The sequence below is a fragment of the Pipistrellus hanaki genome (assembly GCF_964339955.1).
Source record: "Pipistrellus hanaki genome assembly, chromosome: 16".
Taxonomy (NCBI): domain Eukaryota; kingdom Metazoa; phylum Chordata; class Mammalia; order Chiroptera; family Vespertilionidae; genus Pipistrellus; species Pipistrellus hanaki.
The window spans coordinates 36,782,469-36,804,983 of NC_140518.1; the positions used below are offsets into that span (position 1 = coordinate 36,782,469).

General features: G+C 54.4%; 4 protein-coding genes across 8 annotated transcripts; 2 read left to right on the forward strand and 2 right to left on the reverse strand.

Moving 5' to 3' along the window:
• Positions 1-30: 30 nt before the first annotated feature.
• On the forward strand, positions 31-4,291 carry SPAG7 (sperm associated antigen 7). Its single transcript, XM_084863318.1, has 7 exons — positions 31-254; positions 2,686-2,753; positions 2,980-3,068; positions 3,208-3,292; positions 3,405-3,494; positions 3,587-3,743; positions 3,835-4,291. The coding sequence occupies exons 1-7, from the start codon at positions 170-172 to the stop codon at positions 3,942-3,944; spliced, it is 684 nt and encodes a 227-aa protein (XP_084719444.1). The 5' UTR covers positions 31-169; the 3' UTR covers positions 3,945-4,291.
• Positions 4,292-5,251: 960 nt separating this feature from the next.
• ENO3 (enolase 3) lies at positions 5,252-11,555 on the reverse strand. Of its 4 annotated transcripts, none has more exons than XM_084863302.1 (12): positions 11,097-11,555; positions 9,842-9,928; positions 9,260-9,355; positions 9,017-9,075; positions 8,787-8,856; positions 8,391-8,524; positions 7,169-7,391; positions 6,864-7,061; positions 6,464-6,665; positions 5,695-5,803; positions 5,478-5,536; positions 5,252-5,393 (listed from the first exon to the last, which is right to left on the reverse strand). In XM_084863302.1, the coding sequence occupies exons 1-12, from the start codon at positions 11,110-11,112 to the stop codon at positions 5,324-5,326; spliced, it is 1,323 nt and encodes a 440-aa protein (XP_084719428.1). In that variant the 5' UTR covers positions 11,113-11,555; the 3' UTR covers positions 5,252-5,323. The 4 variants fall into 4 exon arrangements, with proteins under 4 accessions (XP_084719428.1, XP_084719431.1, XP_084719429.1 ...); XM_084863305.1 differs by having other exon boundaries at positions 9,842-10,034; positions 11,097-11,553; XM_084863303.1 differs by lacking the exon at positions 11,097-11,555 and adding an exon at positions 10,533-10,802.
• A 1,550-nt stretch (positions 11,556-13,105) lies between these two features.
• PFN1 (profilin 1) lies at positions 13,106-16,023 on the forward strand. The gene is made up of 3 exons (XM_084863334.1): positions 13,106-13,404; positions 14,840-15,032; positions 15,655-16,023. The coding sequence occupies exons 1-3, from the start codon at positions 13,273-13,275 to the stop codon at positions 15,750-15,752; spliced, it is 423 nt and encodes a 140-aa protein (XP_084719460.1). The 5' UTR covers positions 13,106-13,272; the 3' UTR covers positions 15,753-16,023.
• On the reverse strand, positions 15,827-22,330 carry RNF167 (ring finger protein 167). 2 transcript variants are annotated; one of them, XM_084863308.1, is made up of 10 exons: positions 22,241-22,330; positions 21,609-22,113; positions 21,445-21,525; positions 19,015-19,088; positions 18,774-18,861; positions 18,497-18,587; positions 18,222-18,327; positions 17,716-17,809; positions 17,009-17,089; positions 15,827-16,933 (listed from the first exon to the last, which is right to left on the reverse strand). In XM_084863308.1, exons 5-10 carry the CDS (start codon positions 18,787-18,789, stop codon positions 16,626-16,628), a joined length of 696 nt encoding a protein of 231 aa, XP_084719434.1. In that variant the 5' UTR covers positions 18,790-18,861; positions 19,015-19,088; positions 21,445-21,525; positions 21,609-22,113; positions 22,241-22,330; the 3' UTR covers positions 15,827-16,625. The 2 variants fall into 2 exon arrangements, with proteins under 2 accessions (XP_084719434.1, XP_084719433.1); XM_084863307.1 differs by having other exon boundaries at positions 18,963-19,088.
• Positions 22,331-22,515: the final 185 nt, after the last annotated feature.

Below are 22,515 nucleotides of genomic sequence, written 5' to 3' on the forward strand. Positions count from 1 at the left end.
GGGAGGGGGGCCGGGGCGGGGCCTCGGCGGGAGAGGCGGCCGCGCGCCCGGCCGGTTCAGCGCCTGGGCGGGGCCGGTGCGAGGTTTCCCACCGCCGACGTGTTTCCGGCCTTAAAGGCATTTCGTCCTTCCCTTTAAGACGCACCGCCCCGTCTCTGTCACTCCCAAGATGGCGGACCTACTGGGCTCCATCCTGAGCTCCATGGAAAAGCCACCCAGCCTCAGTGACCAGGAGACTCGGCGCAAGGCCCGAGGTGAGGACCCCAAATTCACATCTACTTTTCCTCATTCGGTCCTCAGGACCGCGTTCGTCCTCCTTTAGGCGGTGCCGCCTCTTCAACCTTGAAAACCCCCTCAAAGGCCCCTTCATAGGCCCCCCAGAGTCCCTACAAGGGCTGCTGACCCGCCCGCTGTTCTCAGCGGACAGTGATTGGCTGCCCGAAGCCTAGTGCCGGCCTGCTGCCTCTCCCCTGGCCTCGCAGTCCTTGTTTTCTATTCGCCAACAGGCCCGCTTGTCCGCTGCTGGCGTGCTCTGATTGGCAGATTGCCTCCGACCCACCCAACTCGGGTGCTTCTTGGCCCGCCTTCGGGTCGCAGGAGGGCGTGTTCGGTCACTCAGCCCCGCCCAACTCCGGGCCGGAGTGTCCCCACGACCCATTCCCATTCTGATTGGGTCCAGGACACGCCCATCCGCAATCCTTTCACCTCTATTGGCCATCTTCAAGGTCTGCCTATTAAAGACCTTCCTCTGGCCCACCCACCCACCTCAAGCTCCTCCAATTGGTTGATGGGTCCTTTCGCTGTCCTATGCCCCGCCTACTTTATTTAACATCTTTCGAACCCTTCCTGTCTGTAGCCTTACTTTCCCCGGTTCTCCGAGTGGGTCGTGATGTTGATTGGAGAGGAAATGCCTCTGCCGGGTCCGATTGGCTGTAGGCTCCCACTTGCGTTCTCTGAGTAACTTCCCTGCAGGCGGGCTCAGGAGTTCGCCTGCCAGCGAAGGGCGCGGTCGGCCCAGCGGTGCAGCCTTCCCCTGGGTTGCTCGCGCTGTGGCGTGTGAAGCAGTCAGACTGAATGTGGCTTGGGAAGGCCCCCATCCCCCAACCCTGCAGGCCTGGAGACCACAGACTAGCCCCGGCCCGGTCCCTGGCTTCCCACCCACCCGAGGGGCCAGGGCAGGCTGCATGCCTTCAGTGCGCTCAAGTGCTGCTTAATATCGAAATACCTATTATTTACTGAACGGTTGCTAGGAGCCAGGGTACCCTCAGAAGCCCACAGTCTGAAAGCATTGATGAAATGCACGTTGATTAAAACGATCACATAGAAGTTTAATAATCAGCTTGATAAGTACTCTGAAAGCAAAATAGTTCTGAGAGCGACTACCTAGGGGTCTTTAACCTAGTCTGTGGTGGCCTGAGATCTGAAGTGAAGGGTAGATAATCCAGTGAGTAAGGGGGGGGAGCAGTGTTACAGGCAGATGTGTGTTTGAAAGCTCTGAGGAAGGAGGGAGCATAATGGGAACCGGCAGTTGGAATTAGTTCGTGTTCACCATGACTACCTGGGAAGACAAAGTTGAGAGTTTAATCACTTGCCTGAGGTCGCCGGGTTACTAAGTGGCAGGGTTTTAAATCCAGGTGTGGCTTTTAAGCCTATGACCTGAACGATCATCCTGTGCCCTCTCAGATACAGAGAACTCAAACCAGTTATCGAACACTCAGTGGCCACTGATGGTCAGAGTCCTTGATGGTCAGGGGCCACAGAGGAGAGGAGGTGAACAGGGTCCCTGCATCCTTGGAGCTTACAGGATGGCAGGGGAGACAAAGTTATATTAGATTGGCTCTCAGCACATGCTGTAGTGGATGTCGGAGCCGAATGTGTGTGGGCCCCAGAGGAAGAAGTGAGTAACCCTGACTCATGGTGAAGCTCAAAGTTTGCAAGAGGAGGAAAAGCATTTCAAGCAGAAGGAACAACATGTGCAAAGGCATGGAGTGATTAGGAGAATGGGAAAAGGTCGGTGCAGCTAGAGCTAGTTGGATCCTGTGGAAGAAATGGGCCTTAAGGATATAAAGGCTTTAAAATGACAAAAGAGAGGAGAGGGAACATAAGATGTAAGGATGGGAAGTTTCTCTACAAATGATTTTGAACACCTACACTCTCAAAGGAGAACGGTGTCAGATTAGTCATTTCAGCTTCATCTTGTCTGTAGAAGTGAGAAGTTGTGGGGAGGAGGGGCGTAGGAAGGGGTTACAAAATATAGGTAGGAAGTTAAATAATTTCCTCTTTCCCATGTAGACAATGAGATGATGAACTCTTTTAAGGACAGGGCCTTAGTCTGGTCTCCTTACCTCCGCAGGTGCCTTATAGTTCTTTGTATATTGTGGGTAGTAAATGTTTGTTAATTGGTTTCTCCTGTGAGATTGGGAAGTGGGGTTAAGCATAGTTCTAATCTTTGCTACTCCTCCTAAACTGATCTCTTGAAGGGCAAAGCTGTGTCTTACAGATCTTGGTGCTCCAGGGCCTAGTACAGTGCCAGGTTAAAAAATCGATAAATGCTTGGTGAATGAACAGTAGCCCTCCCTTCCCAGCCCGATACCTCCCAGTGGACACCAGACCTCCTTTGAAACCTTACAACCCTCCCCACCCATGCTTCTGCCCTGGCCTCATGCTGCCATTTCTCACCCCCAGAGCAGGCTGCCCGCCTGAAGAAACTACAGGAGCAAGACAAACAACAGAAAGTGGAGTTTCGTAAAAGGGTGAGAACAACCGGAGAGATCAAGGCAGCCTCAGGAAGGATTTCCAATGAGTTAGAATTAGAACTCAGGGATTTTGAAAATGTCTCAGAAGCGGTGAAGCCTGGAAGCCGATGGCATGGAGGCTGGGTTAGGTGTGGGGAGGCAAAGGCCCATTGGCCCAGCTAGGAAGAGGGATACTGGGGCAGAGCCATCATCTCATATGTTCTCCCCGTTTCCCTCTCCCAAGATGGAGAAAGAGGTATCCGATTTCATCCAAGACAGTGGGCAGATCAAGAAAAAGTTTCAGCCGATGAACAAGATAGAGAGAAGCATACTGTGAGTGCCTTGGGCTGGGGAGGCAGGAAGCGGGTGGCCAGGCTGGCATGGAAGGTCCAGGGTGGAAACCCACAAGAGGAGGGTGCTAGGCCCCTCGTGGCTCTACACACTCTTTCCTCTGTCCTCCCTCCCCTCCCAGACACGATGTGGTGGAAGTGGCTGGCCTGACATCCTTCTCCTTTGGAGAAGATGACGAATGTCGCTATGTCATGATCTTCAAAAAGGTAAAAGGCCTGGGTTCCCCACTCGCTCCCTTTCAGCCTGTGCCCCTCGGGGGAGAGAAATGAGATGAAACATGTACATGGAGCCTTGAGCCCATCATCCCTCCTTCCCCAGGAGTTTGCACCCTCAGATGAAGAGCTGGACTCCTACCGTCGTGGAGAGGAGTGGGACCCCCAGAAGGCGGAGGAGAAACGGAAGCTGAAGGTGAGCTATGCCTAGCAGTCCCTGGAGCCCACCTCCTGGGAGGCGTTGGGGTCAGACCCCTGAGCAGCAGTGCCCCACTTCTGCACCCCTAGGAGCTGGCCCAGCGGCAGGAGGAGGAGGCAGCTCAGCAGGGACCCGTGGTAGTGAGCCCCACCAGTGACTACAAGGACAAGTACAGCCACCTCATCGGCAAGGGGGCAGCCAAGGATGCAGCCCATATGCTTCAGGCCAACAAGACCTATGGCTGTGGTGAGGCCACAGTGGGAGCTGGGGAGGGCAGGGGAGGGCAGGCTAAGGCACTGGGATCCTAGGCCCTCCCCACCCTTTCCTCTGTCCCTAGTGCCCGTGGCCAACAAGAGGGACACACGCTCCATTGAAGAGGCCATGAATGAGATCCGAGCCAAGAAGCGTCTGCGGCAGAGTGGGGAGGAGTTGCCCCCTACCTCCTAGGCACCCCGGCTCTCTGGGGCAGGGCGGGGAGGGACAGGCTGCTGCTATTACAACCCATTCTGGAGCCCCACCTCTGAACCACCTGTTAACAGCCATCACTTAGGCTGGAGGAAGCAGGTGTTTGATTCGTCACTGTTAAGAGTTTGGATATGTATGTGGTGTGTGTGTGTGTGTGTGTGTGTGTGTGTGAGAGAGAGAGAGAGAGAGAGAGAGAGAGAGAGAGAGAGAGAGAGAGAGAGAGAGAATGCACAGGTGGGTATTTAATCTGTATTATTCTGTTCTCCTTGGAACTTTCTTCCCCATGGGGCTGGGGTTACTTTACATTCAATAAACACTGTTTGAACCACTGTCTCGGTTTGTTTAACCAGAACAAGAGGTGGGTCCTGGAGCGGAAGAGAAGTGATTTTGGCTTGAGCAGGATAAAACTGTTGTTTGTGTAAGCCAAGGATAGCCAAATATTGGCCCTTTCATATGAGAGAGTATTTTAAGAGCACAATTGCTAGGGCCAGAGGGCCTAATTTTGGATACAGGCTGTACCAGTTACTGTTTCCTTGGGTAGGGTATTTGACTTTTTTGTGCCTCGGTTTCCTCATCCATAAAATGGGATAATAATGGTAACTATCTGATAGGACTGTTTCAAAGATTACACAAGTAGCCCTAGCTGGTTTGGCTCAGTGGATAGAGCGTCGACCTATGGACTGAAGGGTCCCAAGTTCGATTCCGGCCAAGGCACATGCCTGGGTTGCAGGCTTGGTTCCCAGTAGGGGGCGTGCAGGAGGCAGCCAAAGATTCTCTCTCATTGATATTTCTCTCCCCCACCCCCTTCCTCTCTGAAATCAATAAAAAAAATATATAAAAAAATAAAAAAAACACACAAAGATTACACAAGTCAGTACGTGTCAGATATTGAGAGAAGCTGCACACCTTTGATCTCCATAGAAGTGATAGCTGCTCTGGGTTTTATGTCATCCTCACAAAGCACTGACACCACTCACTGCAGGCTGGACTCCAACTTACTGGCAGGTCTGACCCAGCTTCCCCTCCTGGTTATGTCAGGCCCTCGATCCCCCTTCTGGTTCTAGTTCTATGTTCTGTCAGTGATTCCAGCTTCATTTCACACGTGCACCTGCTTCCCCGGCCTCCTTCACAATGTGAATTTGGTTGTTCTAGATCCAGCCCAACTTCCTCCATGACCAGCCCCTCACTCCCGCTGTCACAGCAGGTGGTACATGTGTTCTCCCTTCCCTGCCCGTCTCCTGTCTTTTCCAGAGACAAGCATCCCTCCCACAAAGGAGCACGCGGCCGTGTTGCTGGCACCAGTGTTTATTTCAGGGAGAAGGGCTTGAAGGCCTCCATCTAGGGTCCGGGGCCCCAGCTTCTCACTTGGCCTTTGGGTTGCGGAATTTGCGTCCAGCAAAGACAGCCTTGTCCCCGAGTGCCTCCTCAATCCTACAAGGTAGACCAAGTCAGAGCTGCATCCTTCCAACCCAACAGCCCTCAGCTCCCGCACTCAGCCCACCGCACCCTCTGTACCTCATGAGCTGGTTGTATTTGGCCAGACGCTCTGAGCGGCAGGGGGCGCCGGTCTTGATCTGAGGAGGGAAGAGGGATCCAAGGGTTGCAGGAGGCTAGAGAGGAGGGACTGGGCCTGGCCCTGAGGAAGTAGCCTGTGGTGCCATTCAACTCAGGGGCAAGAGGCCAGGGATCCCCCCAAATGCATTCTGACATGACAGAGGGGAGCCATGAGTACCTGTCCTGTGCAGAGCCCCACCACGAGGTCGGCAATGAACGTGTCTTCAGTCTCCCCAGAGCGGTGGCTCACCATCACTCCCCAGCCATTAGACTGCGCCAGTTTGCAGCTGGGTAGAGAGGATACTCCATAAGGCCCAGCCTAACAGGACCTCCTCAGTGGGAAAGCCAGGGCTGGATGGGGCTTTTCTGTTTTGGGTAGTGGGCACTTTGCAGGGAGGGTAATGACTAAAGCTGTTTGGAAACTAGGAGAGAAGGGAAGATTCCTGATCTTGAACTGGGTTCCTGAAATGCTGGAAGGAAGAAGGGCAGAATCTTGCAGAAAAGAACGGTATTGGGTGGAGGTGGGGAGAGCAGGTCACAATGGCAAAGCTCTTGGGGCCAGGCCAAGACTTAGTCAAAGCCTTGGCTGGTGTGGCTCCGTGGTTGAGCGTTGACCTATGAATCAGGAGGTTATGGTTCAATCCCAGAAAGGGCACATGCCTGAGTTTTGGGCTTGATCCCCAATGGAGGCGTGCAGGGGGCAGCTGATCAATGATTCTCTCTCATTACTTATATTTCTATCTCTTCCTCTCCCTTCCTCTCTGAAATCAATTAAAAAATATGTATTTTTTAAAGCTGGTCAAGCCTTGAGGTCAGTCAAGAGAGTGGGGTGTGTCAGGAGCTAGGGGAAAGGTAGAGTTGTAGTTTGAGGGCAGGACTGCAGCGGGAGGGGGCAGAACTGGGGTGGAGGGAGGCCATGGTGCACCCCAGGGCAGGGAGGCACTCACGCCTGGATGGATTCGGTCACCGAGCCAATCTGGTTGACCTTCAGCAGCAAGCAGTTGCAAGCCTTCTTCTCCACGGCCTGGGCGATCCTCTTGGGATTGGTGACTGTGAGGTCATCTCCTACAATCTGTATGTCCACCCCCGAGAGGAATGCGGTCCAAGTGGCCCAGTCATCCTGGTCAAACGGGTCTTCAATGGAGACCACTGGCGGGAGATGGGCAGAGTCAGGTTAAAGGTCTGAGGGCTTCCTGAAGGGGGTGACAGGTCAGAAGAATTCGTGTGGAGATTGCAATGGTGCTAAGGAATGAAGGGCTGAGTTGGTGGCAATGGAGGCTCTGAATCAGTGTGTTGGGCAGTGCCAGGTACGCAGGCAGGTGCACTGGAACACCTGGGGGGGCTCACCAGGATAGTTCTTGATGAAGCTTTTGTACAGCTCCCCCAGCTTCTCTCCAGTGATGTGCCGGGCGGGGTCATCAGGTGACTTGAAGTCAAGATCGTACTTCCCATTGCGATAGAACTCAGATGCTGCCACATCCATACCAATCACCACCTTGTCTGGGTAGCCAGCGGCCTGGATGGCAGTCTTCAGCAGCTCCAGGGCTGGGAGAAGGACAAGAGAAGACCTGAGGCTGCAGGGCACCCTGTCTCCACAGGCCCCTCCTCTGTGAAGACCCAGGGGTTCTGCCCTTCAGAGTGCTCACACTGACCCTCATTGTTCTCCAGGATGTTGGGTGCAAAGCCGCCCTCATCACCCACATTGGTGGCGTCCTTCCCATACTTGGCCTTGATGACCCCCTTGAGGTGGTGGTAGACCTCGGCACCAATGCGCATGGCTTCCTTGAAGGAGCTGGCTCCCACTGGCAGAATCATAAACTCCTGCATGGCCAGCTTGTTTCCAGCATGGGAGCCCCCATTGATCACATTGAAGGCCTGAGAGGAGGAGGGGGTGTTCAGACCTGGGCCAGGGTATGAAGGATCAAGAAGAGCTGTGGAGGAGGGGTCGAGGTGGAATCTTGGCTTCCCTACTTACTAGCTGAGTGACCTAGGGTGAGTAATTTTACTCCTCAGAGCCTCTTTCCTCATTTCTCTCATGGGAATACCACCTGCTTCCCTGCAGGATCTTATGCTGAAAATTAGAGAAATTGAATGTAAAGCTCCTAGCATATGCCTATACACAACAGCAACTGATATAGCACTTAGCACAGGCCAGACACTGCTCTAGTGGCCCCTCACATATACTCTATTAGCTCATTTCATTCTCTAAACAACCCTTTGAACTAGGTACTATTATTATCCCCCACTCTGCCAATGAGAAAACGGAGGCATAGAGAAGTCAAATAACTTGCCTAAGATCACACAGCTAACACAGGCAAAGCCCGGATTTGAACCCAGCAGCTTATCTCCACAGCTCATGTTCTTATATCATCTGCCTAGTAATAACAATAAAAAACTTCAGCTTTTTATTTTACCTCTTTGTTTAAAAATAGCTTTTATGGTATGAAGTTGTTCACAGTTCAGGCTTTGTCTATTACATTTTTATTGACATTAAATTCAAAGGGTTCCCATAAAGAGGAAATCTGAGCTTACAAAGATTAAAGAAGATACAAAGAAATGCCAAGATCCTTGCCATTAAGAAGCTCTCTATCTGTTTTGGGGGCTGGGGTAGAAAGCAAAAGAAGAAGCTGCAGTTATTGAGCCCCGGACTGGAATGTGAAGGAACTGGGTTACGTAAAGGCGAAGACGCAGAGAGGCGTAAGGGAAGGTTGGACTGTGGGAGAGAGAGGGGGACTGGACTGAGCAGGAGAGGTTCCATTCCAGGAAACGGTTTCTTTGGAGCTGGGTCTGGAAGGTGCACTTCCCAGGGGCTGCTTCGACACTTTTGCCGGAGGAGGCCTCTGTCACCTGGGGTCCGGGGGGCTCTGTACTCACAGGCACTGGGAGGACCAGGTCCGGGTTCCCAGCAAGGTCTGCGATGTGCCGGTAGAGCGGGACCCCCTTCTCAGCTGCGCCAGCCTTGCACACCGCCAGGGACACTCCCAGGATGGCATTGGCTCCAAACTTGGCTGGAGGAAGCAAGCGCACAGAAAGGGTGAGAGCTTCTCCCCCAGTGTTCGGGTCATCTCCTCCAAGGGGAGTGTGTCAGCTTCACGCCTGTGGCCGCGGCCAGCAGGAAATGCCTGAGGAATGAATGAATAAAAGTTCACCCCGCTACGATGTGCCCCCAAATGTGGGACACAGCAGTAACCCTAACCAGACATTAGCCCCATGGTCTCTCCCCCTCTAACCTACCTCCCTTCCCTTCACCATCCTTAGCCCTTCACTCACATTTATTCTCAGTCCCATCCAGCTCAATCATAAACTTGTCGATTTTTTCTTGATCCACGACGCTTAGTTTCTGGAAGAGCGGGTTTGAGGAGGGGAGAGCAGAAGTCAGATTTCTAAAGAGCAGGGGCACGTGCAGAAGGAAGAAGAGCAGGTATCTGGAGAGAGGGACCAGAGGCCCCCCCCAGGCCCGGGGCGGCGGGGGGCAGGAGGAACACGCTCTCCGCACTTGCCTTCTCCAGCAGGGCAGGACCCAGGGTCTTGTTGATGTGCTCCACAGCCTTCAAGACGCCTAGAGGCCAGGGGAGGGGGTGAGATCTCTGATTCAATCACATCTCTTCCCGTGGGTGGACCCCCAGCTCCTCAGGAACTCCGGGTTCCAGTCCTTTACTCCAAACAGATATTGGGGGGCAGGGTTCCACATCCTGAACCCGCCCCCCCCTTCACAGGCGCTTTCAGTGCTGGTCTTTCCTCACCTTTGCCCAGGTAGCGAGATTTGTCTCCATCTCTTAGCTCCAGAGCTTCATAGATGCCCGTGGAAGCTCCGCTGGGCACAGCTGCTCGGAATCGGCCTGGGGTGAGAGGAATTGCCAGATCACAGAGAGTCCCACCCACCCCAAAGGGCCAAGGTGTCCTCTCTGAGCCCAGGGTGGAGGCATGCAGCAGCAGCAGACTGACTAGGGCTTCTTTTTTTTATATATATATATATTTTTAATATATTTTATTGATTTTTTAGAGAGGAAGGGAGAGGGATAGAGAGCTAGAAACATTGATGAGAGAGAAACATCGACCAGCTGCCTCCTGCACACCCCCTACCGGGGATGTGCCTGCAACCAATGTATATGCCCTTGACCGGAATCGAACCGCAGACCGAAGCTCTACCACTGAGCCAAACCGGCTTCGGCCCGACTAGGGCTTCTCCCAGCGGGGAGCCAGGTTGGAAGAGGAAGGCCTGGGGAAGGGGCTCTCAGAGGAAATGAGGGTGTGGACAGCTGGGGGATAAAGACCAGATGGGGTCAGGGTCTTCCCAGGCAAACCGATTCAATGGCCCGTGTTACCTTTGGCTGTGTACAGGTCCACCTCCACAGTGGGGTTGCCCCTGGAGTCCAGGATTTCCCGGGCAAGGATTTTCTGCATGGCCATGGCTTCGGGACAGGAGGTTGAGTGAGTGTGGACAGTTGATCCCTTTCGGAACCCCAAATCCTGTGCCCTTTAAGAGTCTTCCCCACCCCAAGAAGGCAGGTGCTGGAGCTAAAAATATCCCACAAAAAGGTCACAGACCAAAGAGGCAGGCACAGCCCCTTCCCCCACTCAGAACAGCTCCTATTCCACCCTCCACCCGTCCTAAGAATCCAGGGGCCCCTCCTTTACAACGCCAGCGATTCTGACTCCACCACTCCCTGAACCCCTTTACCGCAAAGTCAAGCAACGTGTTCTCCATGGCTTCCTAGCCATCACATCTGTCATTATTCTGTGTGCTTTTCCTGCCCTGCAGTCTTCAGATCCTCAGGGGGGCCCACATTCTCCGCCTGGCTGTAGCTCTAACTACCCTTCTCTATATCTCTGCCCGCCTCTCTTCACAGCCTCATTTCCCTACCCATGGGTACCCATCCTGCTTGCTCCAGCTCCTCGTCTTTTGTAAGCACCCCCAGTCCCAGGAGGGGAAAAAAAAGCTGACATTTCCTTCAAGCCAGCACCACCCTCACCCTTTACCACTTCCACCCCCTGCGGCTGAAAGATTCACCAGACCTGAATGTCGTGGCTGGGGCTTGGGGTGAGTGAGCTCCTGGTGGCAGCTGGGACAGTGTCAGCTCACCCCCTCTCAGGCTGGGCATTTATCCCCAGCCACCCTGTCCCCCAGCCAGCCCCGCCTCTCTCCCTCTCTATCCTCCCTCTGCACACCCAGCTGGCAGCCAAGTGCCCACTGCAGCCTAAAGCCCCCTTCCCAAAGGCCAGTAACTACCCCTCCTTTCTCCCCATCCCCCTGTGAAATGCCCCTGCCTCTAATCCTGCCCCTGGGAAGGAGCTTCAGAAGGGGGCGGAGGGGTCTTCCCCTCCCCGGGATTATATTCCCCTTTTGCAAAGGTTAAAGAGGCACTAGTGCCATTTAGGAAAGGCCAGGGGTAACCTGAGCCCCGCAGGGCTGGGGAGGGGGCCCCGAAGAGGGGCTGCTGGATTGACACCCACACATGCCGAGCTCACATGGCAGGCGGGGGCTGCCCCTGCCCTCGGTGGGGGAAGGCACCGGGCTTCTGGGCAAAGCTCTGAGGCCTAAAACGGAAACCCCCCCTTCAGAAGGCGAGAGGGTCTCACCTCTTAGGGCCCTCATCGCGGCCTCTCCCCGCGAGCAAGGGCGGTGCGGGAGCGGGAGGGGAGCCGACTTTGGACTGGCCCCGGGGAAAGCGCGCTGCCCACTGGGGGCGCTGGGCCGGCGCTTAGCGCCCGGCGAAGGGACAGTCAGTCAGGAGCCCTTCTCCCCATCGCCTGCGGGTCCCGGGACGCGGCCCCGGCCGTCCGTGTGGAGTCAGGAGTGACAATGAATGGACGGGAGGGGTGGCCAGAGTGTCCGGGCGCCCGGGGCCATTCCGGGGGTCCTCTAGCGGCCTTGAGGGGAAGCGGGTCCCCGCACGGGCATTCCCCGCCTGGTCCGCGCGGAGAGGGGAGGGGGAGTGCGGGTCGGCCCGGAGAGGGAGGCTCGGGCCACGGAGCTCCTCGGCCCCCCGCGCCGCCTCGGGGCCCCTCCCGCCGCGCCGGTGACTCACCCCCGCGGGCCTGTCCCCGCTCCCCTCCCCGCACCGCCCGCCCCCCCTCCCCCAGCCCGGAATCCCTGCCCCGGCCGCGCCCCTCCCCCCTTATCGGCGGCCGCTCCCGCCGGGATTTTTCCACCCCGGGGTGGGGGTGCGGCGGCCAGAGGTCAGGAGATGGCGGGCGGGGAGCGCCGCCACGTGCCCGCGTGCGGCCCCGCCTCGGCGGGCCGGTGACTCAGCCCCGGCGGCTGTCTAGGAACCGAGCTCGGGGGGCGTCGGGGGCCGGGGGAGAGCGGAGCGGCCGCGAAGGAGCCGCGCCCAGCCCGGGGGGGCGGGGGGCGAGAGAGACGAAGCCCTTTCCCGCCCGGGAGGCTCCCCGCCCTCGGGGCACCGGAAGCGGCCGACTCCTCGGCGGCCCCGCGGCTTGGAGCGCGGCCGGTCGCCCTGAGCCGGCGGCCGGGTGCGGCCCCACCCCCTCCCAGTTGGCGGCGGGCGATCTGTTCGAACTCAAGTTGTTGGCATACGTTTTACTGAAAAAGAAGAAAGAAACCCAACGGGCCCGGAGGAGAAGGGACCTTCCCCTTGTTGAAAAAGTTGCAAACCTTGAAACTTGTTAGTATGCTTCCGCCTTAAAAAATAGCCCCCCCTTTGCCCGCCCCCCCCCCGTGTCTAGCCCCGCGGGCGCCCGCGCCCGGTGACCTCTGCGCCCGGGAGCCCGGCCGGTGACCCGAACCGCTGGCCGGGGGCCGGGCGGGGCGGGCACGGGAGAGTGGGGCCTGGGACACAGGCGCCGGAGCGGCCAGGGATAATCCCCTCGGTGGGGTCGGCTCCATTGAGCCGGAATCGTGCCGCCCGGCCAGACACGAGACAGGACGGAAGGGTCTCCAGTGGGCGCCTTCAGTTCTGGAACTGGCCAGGGTATTTTGTCAAATTCCCCTTTGCTCTCTATTATTATTATTAAATAAAAAGTGGAGAAGCGGTAACGCGCACGCCCCGGCTCCCGCCCCCGCCTCTTCCGCCCGGCGGGAGACACGGCCCCGGCCGCCGGCTCTCGCTGGGGCTCCGCATGGGTCCGTGCGGGCGCCCCGCGCCGCCGCCCGCCGCTCGCCCCAACCGCCCCACGCGCTTCCCCGGGGCCCGGCGCAGGCGCGGGCGCACGCGCCGCCGCCCGCCGCTCCTGCCCTCCGGCGGGGGTGGGGGAAGGGGAGTCGTTCCGTTTAACCCTGACTTCCCCGACCCGCTCTAATGTGCTAAATTGGCAGTTTGCTAATTCCTCCTTTTACTTTCCTTCCTCCGACTCCCTCCCTCCCCTTATACCCGAGTGTGGTTTATGTTCAGCGCAAATCGGAGGGAGCCTTAGCCCTAACCTCTTCCCGCTCCCCTCTCTTCTCATCCCTTTATATTGCTTTCCATTGAACTCTGCAAATTTTGCAGTAGGGGGAGGGTTTTTTTTTTTTGTTTTTTTTTAATTGCATTTGCACAAAGTTAGGTATCTGGGCAGGCAAGGGGGGAGGTGGGGAGGGAATGGGGAGCAGGCCCCGCCCCTACCGCCCTTTGCAAATAAAAATCTAGAAGTGGGGGGAGGAGCAGGAAGTGGCGGTGCGAGGGCTGCCGCACAGCTAGCAGAGCCGCGGTCCGGACGGCAGCGCGTGCCCCGAGCTCTCCGCCTCCCCCCGCCCGCCAGCCCGAGCCCAGCCCGCGGCCCCAGCAGCAGCGCCGAGAGCAGCCCCAGCAGCAGCGCCATGGCCGGGTGGAACGCCTACATCGACAACCTCATGGGGGACGGGACCTGTCAGGACGCGGCCATCGTGGGCTATAAGGACTCGCCCTCCGTCTGGGCCGCCGTCCCCGGGAAAACCTTCGTCAACATCACGGTACTGCGAGGCCTCCGCGGTCCGGGTACTGGCCGCGCTGGGACCCTGAGGGAGGGGCTTGTGTGGCGGCGGGTGCGGTCCGGGGAGGGCTGCGAGAGGCCGTGACCCGGTCCCGGCCCTGGGAGCGGCGCCAATGGCGGCTGCACGTGAGGGCCCCCCGGCGGCCCCCTAAGCGCTACGCCCCAGGCGGCGTCTCCCATCCAGCCCGCCGCCCCGCTTTCCGCGACGGGGCGTTACATCCGGGGCACAGGGCGGGGAGGGCTGCGCCGCCCGGTGCGGCGGCCCACTTCCGCCTCGCTCAGGGCGGGGCGGGCACGCGCTGCAGTTCCAACCGGGGATGGTGATTGGGAAGGGCCTGGGGGGTCCTTGGACCCCGGAGCTCCACATCCGGCCGCCAGCTCATGCCCCCTCCACCATTGTTCCCCCTCGTGCGTGAGGGAGCGTGGCCGAGGCTCCATGCCGGTCCTCTGTGGGCTCCCTGCCCCTCCCAACTGGGTTGGAAAAGGCTGGGCCGCCTCACGTCCCCAGCTCCCCTCCCCAAGTCCGCCCGGTGGACTTCAGCATTCCTGTGAGGCTGCTTCCGGAAGCCCCCTCGCCCTCCCTTCCCGCCATCCTGCGGGGCCTGGGGCAGGGGAACTTTGTGAGAAGTTCTGCGACAGTATTAAGTAAAGGAATAAGGAATGACCACTGCTGTCCCCATCACTACCTCCCAGGTCCACACTGCCCGGAAGTGGGGAGGGGAGCGGAAGTTCGGATGGGGGGGAAGGGGATTTCCGGGCGGGAGGGGACCGGATGTGGGGATTTGGGGTGTAAGGGGGAGGGGTGGAAAGGTTCCTTGGGGTATCTATACCCGAGAGCTGGCGTGCTGGGTCTAGCCCAGGTCCCCTTTCAAAAGTTTTCCAATTTTCCGGAAAGCCCCCACGGATCCGCTTCCTCATCTCGGGGCATAGTACCTGGACCTCAACTCTAGGTTACTTGGAGACCCAGGCGTCCGGGCCCCTAACAACTCCCTCAGAACCTTTGACCAAATAAGGACAAAGTTGCTTCTCCTGTTTTGCCCGCCCCTTCTCTTCCCCTATTAGCTTCTGCTTTTCCTGAAGGAGAGTTCTGAGCATCCAAAGGCTCCCCATTCCATTCCATTCCACTTTCCTCACTGGCTTTTGGCCCTTTATTTCCTGGGTTTGCTTTCTAAGTCTCTAGAGGAATATGCCATCTTTCATATGACCATTCTCTGGGTTTGAGGATCCTGATCTTTTTGTGGATTAACTTCCAAAAGTCCTAAGAGTTTCTCAGGTTTCATAGATGAGTACAAAGCACCTAACATACACACCTTCTTCCCCAGAGGATTCTAGCTCCTGAGAAATGAGAAGCAGGTATGCCCTTGGAGAGGAGGCAACCATGGTGTACTAACTTGAGTGCTTGGTTCCCCTTCCAGCCAGCAGAAGTTGGTGTCCTGGTTGGCAAAGACCGGGCAAGTTTTTTCGTGAATGGGCTGACACTCGGGGGCCAGAAATGTTCTGTGATCCGGGACAAACTGCTAGAGGATGGGGAATTTACCATGGATCTTCGTACCAAGAGCACTGGGGGAGCCCCCACCTTCAACATCACTGTCACCATGACTGCCAAGAGTGAGTTTTCTGAGTCTTATCTTTCCGTAGCTCCAATATTACTAACGCACACCCTTCTGTGAGTCCTTTGGGTTCTTTTATTGTGTGGTTCCGGGTATGGGGGGATCAGACCAGCCTTCTCCCACCCTGCTGGGTATTAGCATATCGGAGAGTCCCTCCGGTTCTTAGTTCCTATCTCACAATATAAAGAAATTGAACTATATTACCTCTTCCGTTCCTGCCTTGAGCCTTTTCAGGTGAGAAACTCCTTTTTGGGAGGAGGCAGACCGTTAGCTGTAGTCAGCACTTGGGTTGTCTTTTGAACCTTTGGTTAAAATTTGAGGTTGGCAGGCTCATCCATATTGATTTCTAGCCTGAACAGGAGTCAGGTCTATAAGCCTTTGACCCCCTAAATTTGTGTTGTGCTTCCAGTCTTTTAGCTTGACAAAACCCCCTTATTTTTGAAAAGCCCCATTGTTTCAGGATGACTGACAGCCTAGCCTGCCTGTGTGTGGGGGGGAGGGGGGGCGGGTTTGGAGAGATGAGGTTGGGTTACAGCCCCCAGGGCTGGACAGCTGCTCAACAGCTGGCAGGGGGTAGCATTGTGACACCTGGGTCCTAGCCTCCTCTCTTTTTTCTCCAGCGCTAGTCCTGCTGATGGGCAAAGAAGGTATCCACGGTGGTTTGATCAACAAGAAATGTTTTGAAATGGCCAACCACCTGCGGCGTTCCCAGTACTGACCTCGTCTTTCCCTTCCCCTACCACTTCCCACTGCTTTGGCACTCCTCTCCTTCCCATACACACACACATACCATTTTTATTTTTTGGGCCATTACCCTATACCCCTTATTGCTGCCAAAACCACATGGGCTGGGGGCCAGGGCTGGATGGAAGACACCTCCCCCTACCCATACCCCTCCCGTGTGTGATTGGAAAACAATTTTTTTTTTGTTTTTTTTTGTGTTTTTTGTTTTTGTTTTTTTTTTTTTTCTGAATAAAAGATTCTAACGAGGTGCTGTGTGGTTCTAGCCTGGGTGGAGGGCAGTCACCGGGACTTGCCTCCTTTATCCTTGTTTGGGGCAGGAGCAGGAAGGGTTGAAGCACTATAAATCTAGGACTGAGCACCTGCCTCAGGGCCATCTGGCCGCCTGTTTCTAGGACCTATCTGCAGTGTGCTAGCTGAATTAGTGGGTAATGGAATAGAGCCATCCAGACCAGAGAGTGGGCCCCAGCCTGCGGGCAAGGCAGGGCCAGTTGAGTCATCCTGTGGGTGGGGCTCCCCCTCTGACTCACAGCAAAATGCTAGGGCTATCCCCATGATTAGGTTAGTCTCTTCCAGAACTCCCTCGCCCCTTTATACCAAAGAAGGGGGCAATTTCCCAAGTGGGTAAGAGGTTCACTTGTGTGAGAATGATCTTCCCCTTCCTTAGTCAACAAAAACAATTTTATTAACCCAGTAATTGAAGACCCAGTCCCTTTGTACCCACCCCTCAAAAGGATGGGGTTAGGCAAGGGAGAAACCCAGGGTAGAAATATTTCCTATTCTTCAACATAGAAGGCCAGAGGAGAAAAGCTGTGCAAAATAGGTCACCAGGGTGGAGGTGACAGGGTTGTTAGACTAGGACGGCAGCTGAGGAGGGAGAGGGAGGAGAGGGTAGGGGGTCTGTTGAAGACTCAGGGAAAACATGTGGAGCTGGGGCTAGGGAGCCAAAAGAGGTGGGTGTTGTAGGGCTAGAGCCCAGAAGTGGGGTCCGCTCCGAGGCAGGATGGTCCCTTGGTTCCCCTTCATCATCACCATCTTGCCCCTGAGTTTCTTCCTCCTGCTCCTCATCCCCAGGACCTCGATGAACAGGCTGCTTACAAATGGGGCAGGTCTTCCGGGTCTGAGTGAGCCAGGGGTCCACACAGCGGCTGTGATACGCTGTGAGAGGAATGAGGTGAAACAACTGGTGCCTGCTGATGGAGCAGGACATGGGCACTAGAACTGAGGGCTCACCGTGTGCACAGGGGAGTACCCGCAGCTTGTCACCTTCCACATACTCATCCAGGCAGATGGCACAGACATCATACTGGTCTCCTGGGGGTGGAAAAAACAAGTCCTTTTACTGAGCCACTTTGGACCATGGCCCATAAGAACTCACTGGAAGGCCTGTGGGTAGCTAAACCTTGCAAGTTATTTTCCCTGGTTCTATAGAGCCGGTAGAAGAGCTAAGACTGGGACTTGCATGATAAGGCCAAGGTAGAACATGGGGAACTGAGGTTTAGAGGCACAAAGAAAAGCAGAGGTAAGGAGGGAAGTGGGTTTTATCGGGGAGGGGTGGGGGTAGAGATACCAGAGTGGGAGGAGTGGAAGTGAGGGCAGGGTTTCTATTGCCTTATTTGGGCAATGGAGACTCCTGGGCCTAAAGACCTAGCCCCTCCTCACCTGTCCTCAGAGTAAATCCTCCCCATTCCTTCCATTTTTGTTCTTTTATAATCAAGGTCAGTCTTCCATCTTTTTCCCCAATACCCCATTAGTCATCTTTACTTCTCATCTGCTCTGTTCCTATCCTGTCTTCATTGTACGTGTGGGTAAGAGGAGGAAAGGTGGCTTCTCAGGCTGGCATCTCCCTGCCATCTTTCTTTGCCCCTTACCTCCTGGGCTCAAACTCCTTCAGAACCATACACTATGGAGAAGGCCTTCCGCTCCCCCGTCCCTCTCACCCTTCTGATAGTCATGTGTCGGAATCTGTTTAAGTTGCTCTTTCGTCAGACGGTTCCGCTGGAGCCGTTTCCGGTGCTGGATACAACGAACTATCTGGGGAAAGGGAGTGGACAATCAGATCAGCCTTAGGGAACAAAACTGGACAATCCAGTACAAAGCATCCCCGCTTCTAAACCCCAGATCCAGTCTGGTTTTAAAGGCCTCCGCTCTGCCGAAACCGGTTTGGCTCAGTGGTAGAGCGTCGGTCTGCGGACTGAAGGGTCCCGGGTTCGATTCCGGTCAAGGGCCTGTACCTTGGTTGCTGGCATGTCCCCGGTAGGGGGTGTGCAAGAGGCAGCTGGTCGATATTTCTCTCTCATCGACGTTTCTAGCTCTCTATCTCTCTCTCTCTCTTCCTCTCTGTAAAAAATCAATAAAATATATTTTTAAAAAAACACTGACTTTAAAAAAATAAAGAAAAAATAAAGGCCTCCGCTCTTCCCATCATGCTCCCTGAGTTACTCACCATCACTGCTCCCATGGCCAAAACCAGCAGTCCCACAATCCCTGTGAAAGGGATGAGGTAATAACCCAACGGGAAACTACTGTCCGGGACCAGAAGCACCCGAGCCCTGGGAAAAGGAAGATCCGTTTCAGGGGCAGGAAAAGCAAAATGAAGAGAGAAGTGACTGACTCTGGATAAGGCCCATGGATGGAAGAGGCCGTCAGAAGGGCCTGACTTGGGCTCTAGATTGGCATGGAAGTGCTAAAGGCAGAATGGGAATGAGGGACACATCCTACCCCTTCTCGTAGACGTAGAGGGCTCGCAGGTACTCGGAGCTCGTCTCCCCAATAAACACCGACGGGATCCAGATCTGCTGCTGGATTTCCTCTGCGGGGATTGAGGCATTCATTACACTGAGGACTCGAGCCTCTACTCAAATCCTTTGGTAATCCTGGCATTTGGTTCTTTTGTGCTATCCCTTCCAAAGATTCACTTCCCCCAAATTCTCTAGCCATCCACCATCTCTTAAGTCTGAGTTCCACTGAAAACCCAGCCGTTCAGATCCAACCTTACCACTATTCCACACCATGTTCAGAAGTTCATTGGAATTCACGTTGTGTACCACGGCGGCACCGTACCCAGCCCTCTGAGCATTCAAGACCTAGGGAGACAAGAAAGGATAAGGAGCCATTATGGGTTTTATCTCCCTTCATTCCTGGTGCATTTTTTTTACCCTGGGGTTCCCACTCCGTATTCAGCAACCTTGAGGTCAAAGTTGCAGTCGAATCTTCGAAGCAGTGCAATAAAGACTGACCCGTTGACCGGGGCTGGGGGTGGTGGGGCAATGGGGCTGCAGGCATTGGCTGGGTGAGCCTCCACAAGAAAGCCCTGGAGAAGAGAAGTAAACAGCTGTTGGATTTCACTTCCCTAGCGTCTGCTCCCCATAGGTCCCACCAAGCACACTGGCCCCCACATACTGCTAGTTCTCTATCTACTTCTCATTCCTGGGGTCTGAGCATCCCATCTAAGTCAGAAATCTACCTCTTCTCAGCCTCCTGAAGATGAAATATCAAACAGCCTTTTTTTTTTTTTACCAGACTCTCCATGTCCCAGATGAGCTAACTTATACCCCATGCTCCAAGCTAATTCGAATTCTGCATTCCAGTTTCCCACTGATTGTACATCAACTCTCCACTCATCCATGTCACTTTCCCAAGTTCCATTTCACACTCCCCTCTCCAGTACAATACAGAACATACTCCTCTCTGTTATAAAAAGGAGGCAACACACACAAAATAAGTTAAAAAAAAAATAGGCAACAGGGCCCTGGCCTGTGTTGCTCAATTGATTGGAGTGTCATCCCATACACAAAGTCACAGGTTCCATTCCCAGGCAGGGCACATACTAGGTTGTGGGCTCAATCCCTGGTGTTTACGGGAGGACAGTGATTGATGTTTCTCTCCCTTCCTCTTTAACATCAATTTAAAAAATGGTGTCACTTGTGCTAAGCCCCATGTCACCAAACTGAGACTTAATACCTAACTTAATTATAGTTTCAGCCTTTCCCAGGAATGGAATCTTAAGCCATTCTGGAATTACCTGGTCAGCACTAATGAAGTAATCTGCCTCATAGACCTCCCTGCCATTCCCTAAAGAAAGGTGACCTTGCCAAAAACAACCAGCTCTTTGCTAATATAACTCCCTTGTCCTGCTCCCTCTTGCCTATGAAAGTCTTTCAATATGTACAGTTCTTTGGAGTTACTTTCTATTTGCTACATAGGTTATTGCCCAATTCATAAGTCATTGGATAAAGCTAAGAAGGTCTTTAAAATTTACCCCGTAGAATTCTGTGTGTGTGTGTGTATTTTTTAAATATATTTTATATATATATATATATATATATATATATATATATATATATATATATTTTTTTTTTTTTTTTACAGAGAGGAAGGGAGAGGAATAGAGTTAGGAACATCGATCAGCTGCCTCCTGCACACTCCCTACTGGGTATTTGCAACCAAGGCAAATGCCCTTGACTGGAATCGAACCTGGGACCCTTGAATCCGTAGGCTGACACTGTATCCACTGAGCCAAACCTGCCAGGGCTCTGTGTGTATTTTAGAATGTGTTTTTATTGATTTTTGAGAGAGGGAGACAAATATCAATTAGAGAGAAATATTCATTAGCTGCCTCCTGCACAGCCTACACCAGGGATCCGAGCCCACTACCAGCATGTGCCCTGACCTGGAATCAAACCTGTGACCTCTCAGTGCATGGGTCAAGGCTCAACCACTGAGCCACACCTGCCAGGCTAAAATTTTAAAAAATATATATTTTATTGATTTTTTACAGAGAGGGAGGGAGAGGGATAGAGCTAGAAACATCGATCAGCTGCCTCCTGCACACCTCCCACCCACCCCTCCTGGGGATGTGCATGCAGCCAGGGTACATGCCCTTGACCGGAATCGAACCCAGGACCCATCAGCCCGAAAACTGACGCTCTATCTACTGAGCCAAACTGGTCAAGGCTAGAATTTTGTTTTTTAACACCTCTCTTTAATTTTCTAATTACCCATCTTACAAACAATTACACTGATAATCTAAGGCCCAATTTTTGCTGTGTGGGCATCTTTGTATTAAGTACAACAAAATTCCTTTATCTTATTTAATCCTCACAATAGCTCTGAGATAACAGCTATTATTATCCCATGCTAAAGTAAGAGAGCCTTAACTTGTCCATGATCATATAAACCAATAGCTGACCCCAGAGATTCTACTATAAGCACCAGTTCTCTCTGCCTTTTATCTTTTATATATATTTTTTAATTGATTTTTTACAGAGAGGAAGAGAGAGGGATAGAGAGGTAGAAACATCGATGAGAGAGTCATCGATCAGCTGCCTCTTGCACACCTCCTACTGGGGATGTGCCCGCAACCAATGTACATGCCCTTGACCGGAATTGAACCCGGGACCTTTCAGTCCGCAGGCCGACGCTCTATCCACTGAGCCAAACCGGTTTCGGCTCTGCCTTTTATCTTGATCCACTTTCAGTCTCCCTTATAGGGTTCAGATTTTGTAGGGTAGGCTTGGTCTTCTCTAGATTCTGATTCCATGCTAGATGTGCTAATCCACTTCCTAACTTGACTCTTTTCCTACCTCTAGTTTCATCCAAGGGTATGGCTCCTCAACCCTACCCAGGATGGAAGATTTAAGGAAACAGAAAAAGGGAAAGAAAATTACCTGAAGTCCCTCCTGGCTCAAGGCAGTCCCAAAGAGAGCTGGGAGGTCTGAAAACTCCATGCTCGTATTGTGGTCCGAGAACTGCGGACAAAAGATTGCATGTTCCCCTTCAGCCTGAAATCTCTCCCTCAAGCGCCCTTCCCCCACCTACCCCTTTGACTCACCGCTCGAATGAGACCCCGGATGGGGGCCGCTCCCCACAGCACAGTGGCCACAACTACAGGAAGCGAGAAGGCCGCAGGGTGCATGGCAGCGGGAAGGGAGAGGCTGAGGCCGTGTCCTGGTAGTAGGAGCAGAAGCGGACTTCTGCGCCCTCTTGGCCCCTCCAGGATCCTAGGGGTCCAACCACCCCCAGGTTCCACTTCCCAGCTACATGGAGATACGGGGAAGGAACCCCGGCTCGGGAAATGAGATACCCAACCCGTTTAGTGGACCTAAGAGGCAGACACTAAATGTATCCTTTCCTAGTATGGGGATAAAACGGGGAAAGGAGAGGGAGGTAAACACCGGTGACAGAAAAACTTCTGGGAGGGTGGAGGAGCTCAAAGAGGTGGGACTTCCGGCCAGGTGGGCCGTCTTCCTAGGTCCTGGAAAAAGGTTTCCGGTAAAGAAAGTCAGGCCGCTTCCAGTATTGGACGCCCAAGATGAAGAACTTCCGGTCCTAAAAGGCTGGTTAAAAGAAAAGTTAGAGGTGGAGGGAGTGCCTGTGGAGATGAAGGAAGCACTGAAGTCCCAGAAGACGATCTAGTCGTTTCCCTTTTACAGCCCGAATCCTGTAGCTGGCCAGCTTACAAACCTCTCCTCCTCTGGCCGCGGCCGCTGTCGCGGTACCTTAAGGTCTCGCGAGAGACCTCACAGTTCCCTCCCACCTGCTGAAGCTTGCTGTATCTATCGCGAGACACCTCCTAACGCTGGCGCAATGTACCCGATCTCGCGAGATCTTCAAACTATTTTCCCGCGATTCCAACTAGGTAAAAATTGCGCCTGTAGCCGACGCCGGTTTGGCTCAATGGATAGAGCGTCGGCTTGGGGACTGAGGGGAACCCGGGTTCGATTCCGGTCAAGGGCATG